General features: G+C 38.9%; 1 protein-coding gene across 1 annotated transcript; it reads left to right on the forward strand.

Moving 5' to 3' along the window:
* The first annotated feature begins 1,429 nt into the window (after positions 1–1,429).
* RGS20 (regulator of G-protein signaling 20) lies at positions 1,430–9,008 on the forward strand. The gene is made up of 4 exons (XM_009889184.1): positions 1,430–1,578; positions 5,697–5,783; positions 6,655–6,889; positions 8,082–9,008. The coding sequence occupies exons 1-4, from the start codon at positions 1,433–1,435 to the stop codon at positions 8,268–8,270; spliced, it is 657 nt and encodes a 218-aa protein (XP_009887486.1). The 5' UTR covers positions 1,430–1,432; the 3' UTR covers positions 8,271–9,008.
* Positions 9,009–9,295: the final 287 nt, after the last annotated feature.

A 9,295-nucleotide genomic window follows, 5' to 3' on the forward strand; every position in this document is an offset into this window, starting at 1 on the left:
ATGCTGCACTCTGCTAAAATAATCTCCTTTCTTCTCCTGACACTTCCGTCGAGTCCGTGACAACGTCTGTGCATTCTACCCCAAGTTATAACAATAGTATTTCCTAAACCTGGCTAAACATTCTAGAAAGGAAGACAAATTTTAACCCTCCAGTATTCAGCTCATCAGATTTTTTTTTATTATTAATTTAATATCAGACCCGAAAACAAAGAACTCAAAATCTGTGGCAGCTAATTTTGGTTCCCCTACAATTGTCATGGCCTCAAAAGACGGTTTAGCAACCTGAAAAAACCTACACACCAAGGGATCTCATGACACAGGAGGACGACTAGTTATGTATCCAAAAATCAAATACCATCAAAAGGAAGAAAGACATACCCATCATTGTACCAGCTAGCGTTTCATCTATAAAAGACATCTGTCACTTAGGTATGGCATAACCCTCAGCATAATAGGGAGCGCATTATTAAGTGCCGTAGAGCAAGTTTGAAGATCACAGAAAGACAGGTCAGAAAGGGACAGGGACTTCAAGGGGACTTGTCATTTCATTAACACCACTTCTCTGCACAATCTGCAGAATTCGGGCTCCCAAAAGGTTTCCTAGACCAGTGCAAAACCCACAACCGGTGCTTCCACCAAAAATTGTTTCATGCTGTCTTCAGCTGGGGGAGGCAACCAAAAACCTGCATGTTGAATCTTAATGCTGTACAGTCGAGTGTTTTCTCCGTAAGTAGTTCTTCATCTTCAAAGCAACGCTCGATTTCTTCTTGAGAGAAAAAACATTTTTAAAAACTGTGGCAGTCAGACTATAATGGAGAGATTAGCGTTGGCCCTTCCCCTTTGCTACAGGGCAATCAGCGGGTTGGAGACATCCTCAATAGTTGCCAAAGGCCAGATTTTCAAGAGAGCTGAGGTGTCTTACTCAAGCATCAACTGAGCCTGTGCACTAGCTAATCAAGAGAAAGAGAGAAAGAAAAGAAAACAGGAAGGAAAGGAAAAGAAAAAAAGAGGCTCCAACTACCTCAATTCTGTAACCTTTTCTTTAGGACTGACTTTGAAGTCAAAACCTCAGGAAACGCTTTTCAACTTGTAGACTTATATACCACTGTCCTAAGAGCTGCAGCTCTCCGAGACCCCTCACTTCCATCTTTTGCTGTCTCCACCACCGCTCTCTTTGTATTCCCACCTATGCGCAGAATTTGTTAGCCACTTGCCTTCCACCACAGCATTTAAATAAAATGAGTGCATTTTCCAAAGAATTCAACATGTAAGAGCTTTTGTGGGGAAAAACCAAGCAGTTAGCTTTTCAGTTCCTTTGGAGCTGTGGCCTTCAGCAGTTCTTGGTAAGACTTTTAAAGCAATTGAAAGGAAAAAAGAAAAAAAAGATGAGAAATGTTTCTTACTTCCCATTTCTCTTGCTGTCTTGCAGCCCATGGGATCAGAGCGGATGGAGATGCGCAAACGGCAGATGTCTACGACCCAGGAGACCCCAGGCGCTGCACAGGCTCAGCACAGCGCAGGAAATCGAGGGTCCAATGCCTGCTGCTTCTGTTGGTGCTGTTGCTGCAGCTGCTCATGGTAACCCCGCTCTGTCAAGCCTCTGGGGAACAGAATAGCAGGGGAGGGAGGTCACATAGTACAGTGCATAGGACAACATAAGCCAAACAAGCCACCTGGGCAATTCTGCAAGTCTGGGACTAAGAGATGACTGTGCTCTAGTACTAAACGCAACCTTCTACTACTCTTTTTTTTTTTCCCCTCCTGTTATTGAAATAACAGATTTTTTTAAAAAAATCTTTATACAGTATCTCTGTTGTACTCTTGTTGTCAATACTGTGTAATGGAAGGTCTGTTTCGTGCAGGACTGGTTCTCCTCAGCCTTGAGCTTCACCAGGGCTTCCACTAAAAACTGAAAGCAATACCAGAATATGTAATGGCTTTAGATTTAGTACTGGGATTTAACAAGCAGCACAGACTGTGTTAAATGGAGTTCAGAGAAGGTGGAAGAATTTGTAGGTCAGAAAAAAAATAACCAGGTGCCCAGCGCTGTTCTTTTGTTTCAAAGGCAGCTGGATTTGTTGTCATTAATTGGTGTTGCCAACTCCTGGCACCTGCAATTAATATGAAGTTAATCGTTGGGATCAGAGACTTTAAACATTGTGGGTATTTGCTGAAGATGGGGGGTTAAGCAGAACATAATTCAGAAAAACTCCCATGACAAGGTGCTAAGGAGGAAAATTTATCAGGGAAGCAAAGCACAAGAGGATAAGGATTCACTCTATTCCTTAAATTAAGTGTTCATCTTCTCTCTCTCACCAGTTCCTTCAGGTCCAAGTGATTTCATTCAAAAGTGAAGTAAAGTTTCCCATACTCAAAAGTCCTGTATCTATTTGGGGCCAAGTGTTAATTAACGGGCAAGACCAGAACTTGCATTGAAATAAAGAAAAGGCTTAAACAGCCATAGGAGTCCAACCAAAACACTGACAGAACATTGAGCGCTTCTTGTAAGCACACTATCCACCATATAAAACACTTCAGAGCAAGCAAACCTGGCACTGAGGTGAAGGGATGAAGTCATAAATGACCTTACAGTCCAGGCTAGGAATCTGTACCACCATTATTTTTTTCCAACAGCAGCTGGTAGCAAATCCTTTGGAAAACAACTCTAGAAGGCAAGGGGAGAGCAGGCTGATCATTCCTTTGCTATTGGTACTCAGCTCATCAGAAGCCAAGATACCCAATTCTGCCATCTCTAATGCAAATAGTGAGTATTTTGCAAGGACAAAAGGCTGCTTGGATTTTTTTTTTTTTTTTTTTTTTGCAAGATGTAAAGTACTCTGGCTCTGATCCTACCAAGCTTTTCAGCAGGTCCTTAGAGGTAAGCTAAGGTAGAGTTTAAAGAGACAGTAAGTGCTGTGCCTGTGCAGGATCAGAATTTGCTACCTTGCAGAATGGCAACTATGTTAAAGCATCCCATACAAATTCCAGGGTCATCTGAACAGTTGTCTGGTGCAATCACAAATGGCTCAGTCTAGAGCTGCATTACACAGGCAGACATATCTTTCCATAAAAGGAAAAAATAAGGCACATTTATCTACTAAGTCAGAGTACATAAAATTTGCATGTTATCTTTTAAATTGTTCGTAAAGTGCTTTTTTGCCATTTTACCTGATATTTTCCAGGATGCTCATTTTCTGTGCACCTCACTATTCAAATAATTCAAAGAAAGCAATTTACTCAATAAGGTGTGTGAAAGTACCCAAATTTCATGATGCTTAAAATTCCTATTTGCATTTCAGAATCATCTGGGAAACCAGCACAGGCTCCAAAACAGAGCAGCTTGTTTTAGCTTTAAAATAATTCCTGATTTTTTTCGAGAACAATTGTTTTCTAGTAGCAAGAAATGCAAAACAAACCATAATTAAGTTATTTATATTCCCTATTCATAGAGCCTTTCCTCAAAATAGCTAAAGTACTTTGAACAGAAAAATTATGAATAGGAATAAAAATAACAGTCTACATGAGTCATGCAGCTGAGCTGCCGAACATTCAATATTCAGCATAATCTTAATAGTAGATTTGGAATGAAGAAATAGTGAAATGAGTCTCTCAGCTGGATGCTCAGAGCCTGTGTTCATTCCTACAGCCAGGACTCAGTCCTCCAGCCTTCTCTTCCAGATCCTGAGAAGATGCAATATTGCACTGGTCTCTCTCTTTTTTTTTTTTTTTTAATTAGCTATACATTCCTAGGGAAGGAGCCTGTCCGCTAGTCATTTTCTGAGGCACGCCGTCTTCTCTTAAGGAAGCTTTTACTTATTTTGTCTTTTCCCCCTTTTGTGCATTATCCTATGAAGACTGGAATCCTTTCTGTTGGATCTGTTGGTTCCCCTCAATTCAAAAATAACTCTGACAAGCATATCACTTCTTGTCTGTGCGAGAGGAGTACCTAATACGTCACTTTTCGTATTAAAAAAAGGCCAGAATCACTGGTAAAAAGGGTAGTGAAGGACTGAGATCTGTACACCCCAAAAGAATAGAGAACTAACATTAACTACTTCCTTTTTTTTTTCCCCCTGAAAAAGTGAATTGAAATAGTAATTGGTTTGAATGTATGGTGCAGAAAAAAAAACCAAAACAAAACAGATGTTTGCAATGTCTGCTTTCCATCTTAGCAACAGGAAAACTCCTCTTCCTCTTCAGTGCATGGACTGCCTTGGCAAAGAGAAAAGCAAGTCCCTGCAGATTATGGACTAACACTAGAGAAAGCAAGAGGAGATAACCAGTAAGGCTGCAGATAAGACAAGGCCACAATTTTAGAAGGCACAAAGGACAGAAAAATCAACTGGTTTAACAAAAAGCCTTACTAGAGATAAGTGAGATTCTTAAGGATTAAGGCAACAAAACTGTTACAACATTGGTATTACAGAACAGTAAGATACAAATGAAGAAATTAAGTTTGATGTTTTCCTAGAAGTTACAAGTGCATTGCTTTATTGCAGCTGGAGGACCCATTTCATATAAATTAGAGACTAAAATTCACTGGGACCTTTTCTTGACAAATTTTAAGCAGCTTTACAGATTATATGAATGTATGTGTGCGTGTGCACATGTGTTTCTCACTAAACTATGACAGCCTATGAACTGGAACATAGTCCCCATTCCCTAAAAAGAAACGTGTATTCTCAAATCCAGTCTAAAATGAAACAGAATCATCTGCAACTACAAAAGGCATTTTTGAAAAATAGAGTTATTTAAACTAACATTTGATGAAAGCAGCAGGAGCTCATAGCTATCCTTCCACAGGACATGAAAAAATCTCTCACTGATCACCAGTGATTGCAGCAAACTTTTTTTTTTTTTTTAATGCTACAAACAAGCTAATACTCTTTTCCAGTCAGATATATTCAAAACAATATTCAGTAATAATGTATCTGCTCTTTGTGCTCCAGGCCTCACATTTTGCAGCACATACTAGTACTTTCCTAAAACTGCAATCAATTACCACACAATCTGGCTGTATCTACATCTTAACTCTGAAAGATGCTTACACTTCCAACATCACACAGAGAAATGTCTAGCTTGCTTAAAACATGTGCTTCAGCTTTTGAGCTCTGGCTTTCTTGTAACATGGTATCACCATTCTAAACCAGAGTCTTGGCCCTCATGGTGTTCTATGGATATAAAAAATAGCCAAGGAGAAAAAAAAAAAAAAAAGCCAAAACCAAAACCCAAACAAACCAGCCTTGATATTTAACTCACATAAAACCAGTGCATCAAGTCTAACTTAAGTTAAAACATTGCACTGAGCATACACAGTACAATAAGCGTCAACGGAGAACAGATCTGGTATGTGATTAAGGGTACTCACATATACATATATATCCCACATACACAGGGAATTGGAATTGATGATCCTTATGGGTCTCTTCCAACTCGAGATACTCTGTGAATCTATGATCCCTGTACAGAAAGTCTATGTGATACAATACTGAACATAATTCAGCTACATTGAAGTTTTCCAGGTTTATACAACTGTAAAATTCATGTCAGAGTATCACTATGGGTAATGTGGCTGCTGTTAGCTTCTGTCTGATCTTTTAGCTGAACTTTTTTTAAATATCGGAGGAAAAGCATCTGGTGTACATTCAGCCTTTTCCTTTATCAAGTTGACTAAAATTTTGTTTGCTACCTTGCAGTCTTACTGTTAGAAATCAAGAGGAAGAGAGAGCACGGAGAACATCTCATGAACTCCAAGCAGAGGGTATTCCAAACTGCGAGGAAAGGTATAGTCTTTACTGAGTGTTCTGTCAAACTCAAATGAAACAAGCCCAACAAACCATACTAAATAATTAAAGTGAATTACCTGAAATAGGCAAATAACTATTATTATCTCTTTGTCATTTATGCTGAATTTGCAGTCACCCATCTCTTACCTGTTAAGGAACCAAAGGTCTGATCTATAATCTTTTACCTTATTTATATGCACGATGTAGCCACATCCCCACTTTCATAACATGGCAGATCAAAACCAGCATTGTAAACACAGTCTCCCTTTTTTCTGAAATAATTTTTAAATACATCCTGTTCCTACCTAGCAGCTATGTGATGAAGCTGACTGGCAGTGCTCAGCCTCACAAAAATAATAAATATAAAGGGGAGCTCAGATGCTCCCCAAGAGTCAGGCGTCTCTTCAGAATTAATCAAACAGGCAGCAGCACTGTAAAACTGTAATACACAGGAGGGTACCTTTTATGGGGTTTGAATCATTGCTTCGTTCTACATATTTTCATTCAGTTTTTAACAATGATTCAACAACGACTATTAGGTATAGAAAAAAATGCTTAGCTGTTGCAGAGGGACTTTGTTGCAATTACGGTGAGCAGTAAACTGCAATTTCTGCATCAAAGTGCAGCCAATCATCTGCACTTGAGCTTTTGATAAGCACACTTTCAAAAAGTTTTTTCTTATTTTCTTATATTTTCTTATAAATATGTTTACTAGAGTTTGCACTCGGGTAGTTCTGATGAGGAATTAAGAGCCCTATGAACCTTGTGATTTTGTTCCATGGTGATGCCAGATGCCTCCGGCCAACTGTAAACAGCTTGAGTAACAATCGTTCATTTCTCTCTTCTTGTCCTTTCCTTCCTCCTCAAGCCCTGCTCCTACTCTTGAAGAAGTAAATGCCTGGGCTCAATCATTTGATAAGTTGATGCTTACTCCAGCTGGCAGAAATGCTTTCCGTGAATTTCTACGAACAGAATTCAGTGAGGAAAACATGCTTTTTTGGATGGCCTGTGAGGAACTGAAACAAGAATCCAACAAAAGTGTCATTGAAGAAAAAGCAAGACTAATTTATGAAGATTATATTTCTATCCTTTCTCCAAAAGAGGTATATTACTTTCTCCAATACGTTCTTTGATGCTGCTTTGCAGTTAGTTCTAACATGTTTAAAGCTCCAAAAATACTCAGGGAGAACTCCCCCCCCCCTCCCCCCCCTCCACATTCCACTGCCATCAAGTAGAGATTTAGGGGAAAAAGGCAAACCCATCGTTGAGGTCAGATGGTAAAACTACTTCACTGGCTGTTAAGAAAGCTCTTCTGTGCTACCCTGGCACGCTGATGTGAAGTCTTTAGTTTGAGGCACAAATATAGAGATGATGACTTCATCCTTGCTCAACTTATATTTCATTTGTTGGACAAATGAGTTTCTTTTTTCTTTGCACTAGGAAGGGGGTGCGTGCGTCTCTTCAAAAGCACAGTAAGCACAAATAAGGTGTTATTTGCAAAGCACAAATTGCTCAAAGAGCAAATGACAAAACATGGCATAGAACAAATGCACATGTTAGCAAATATGTCAAGTTTTGAAGACACCTCAGTTCAGTTGGAATATAATCCCACCAAGTAGGCTGGAATTTTAAACCTTACAATATCCTTGCAAAACTAATACTTAATTGTTTACGGTGTAAGCTGCACTTATGTACTTATAAAAATGCTGTTTAGTCAGTCTATTCCAGTAATACCAACGGCGTTCTGCAGACACTACAGCCTTGCAGAAAACAATGAAAACGTATGGAATCATTATATAGCCGTACCTGTGGTTCGCATCAATTCACCCTGCTTTTTAACAGAAATTTGATTAAGCAAGAGCTTCCTGGGTTACGGTGTCCGTCTGCGTCATACTGCTTACATCAAATTCAGGCTCTTTGCAACAGCACTAACTCCCAAGGAAATAAACCGTCACAAAAAATTGCAAATCCTCTCTACCACGCAGCAGGAAGTTGGTCTGGAAATAATCTGCCAGTCTCTCAGGGTTCAGTAAGAACGGGATTGCAGGCAGCCTAGTTCAAAGTAAGGTTGCCTCTGTGAGAAAACTTCTCTATCCATATACTCAAGAGATTACTACTTCCAAATTTCAACGGAGTCAATTTTTGCCTACATGTATTTAGCAGTTTTTACACTCTTGAAGGACACCAGCTAAAATGGTTTAAAAAGACTGCTTTTTCAACCAATAAAACCAACCTAAAACCCCACATGTACTATTCAACACTATTATTTACATTACTTTCTATTTTAATATGCAGGTCAGTCTGGACTCCAGAGTAAGAGAAGTTATTAACCGAAATATGCTGGAACCCTCACAACACACCTTCGATGACGCACAGCTTCAGATTTATACCTTAATGCACAGAGACTCCTACCCACGGTTTATGAACTCTGCTATTTATAAGGACTTGCTTCGGTCCTTATCTGAAAAATCCATTGAAGCATAGATTTTTTTCTCAAATGTATTTATTTTGAAGCAAACGGAACTCTGGGCTACATCAATCCACAGGGAACTTAGAATTAATCAGATATTTACCTGAAAATAACTCAGGCAAGTTTTACTACGGACTGAATGATTTAAACCCGCACAAGGCTCTGACACAATCAGCTAACTACAGTTTCTGATCAAATTCAGTGTTACTTTGCAAAAGAGAATGAAATGAATGAAAATGGTGTTGTTCAAGAAATGCAGTATTTTTTCAAACGTGGCAGGCAACTAAGATGCAGATCTGTTACAGCGTATGTCTGAGGTACAAATGCCAACTGAGCACGAAAACTAAATTTTAAAGTGGAGTGTTAGAATTTTCTTGAAAACCAAACCAGTTGTCCCATCCACACTGTGACCAAACCAAAAACAGTACTGTCAATATCTGAGTTACACTAGACAAAGTTTCACATATTGTACGAATCGTACCTGGCACAGGTATACCACTTGTCTTGGTACATTTAATGCCTATATGGTACGCTAATGGAAGTCAGTATGGCAATCTCAAGTTTCTGAAAGCTAATGGTTGAAATAATGCTGCCTATAAAAATCTTTTGCTGAAGAATTGTTATTTTACTACTAGAGTCTGCTGAAAGCATTTTTAAGTTCATATTGTTGATGTTTATAAAGTTAAATTATTTACTTAAGAGGAAGAAGAGTCTGGGCATTTAAATTCTGAAATAAAGCACAAAAATTCTCACATATTCTTCTCTTCCCTCAGTAGGTAGATGTAAAAAACATTTCAGTATTTGCACCTGAGAGGATGGCAGTATCACCCATCTTGGGTTTGTACATATTGAATTCTCCTGTTACCTGACAGATCTTGTAAGGTTTCTATTACAGATACTCATACATTTAAGTGACAAAAGGAGGAAGCTGGAACTATTCTGTTCTGATACACCACTATTTCAGACTGTCCAAAAGAAAAGCAACAGCTCTATCTGCTAATAAGGCACGTTCATTTACAGTATCCCCAGAATATTAGAC

The sequence above is a fragment of the Charadrius vociferus genome, unplaced genomic scaffold (assembly GCF_000708025.1).
Source record: "Charadrius vociferus isolate BGI_N301 unplaced genomic scaffold, ASM70802v2 scaffold347, whole genome shotgun sequence".
NCBI lineage: Eukaryota > Metazoa > Chordata > Aves > Charadriiformes > Charadriidae > Charadrius > Charadrius vociferus.

Excerpts from the sequence above, each read along its gene's own strand:
- RGS20 (XM_009889184.1), top strand. The coding sequence starts at position 1,433 with ATGGGATCAGAGCGGATGGAGATGCGCAAACGGCAGATGTCTACGACC. Across the intron at positions 5,784-6,654 it reads ATTCCAAACTGCGAGGAAAG|CCCTGCTCCTACTCTTGAAG; the intron begins GTATAGTCTTTA and ends TTCCTCCTCAAG. Across the intron at positions 6,890-8,081 it reads CTATCCTTTCTCCAAAAGAG|GTCAGTCTGGACTCCAGAGT; the intron begins GTATATTACTTT and ends TTTAATATGCAG.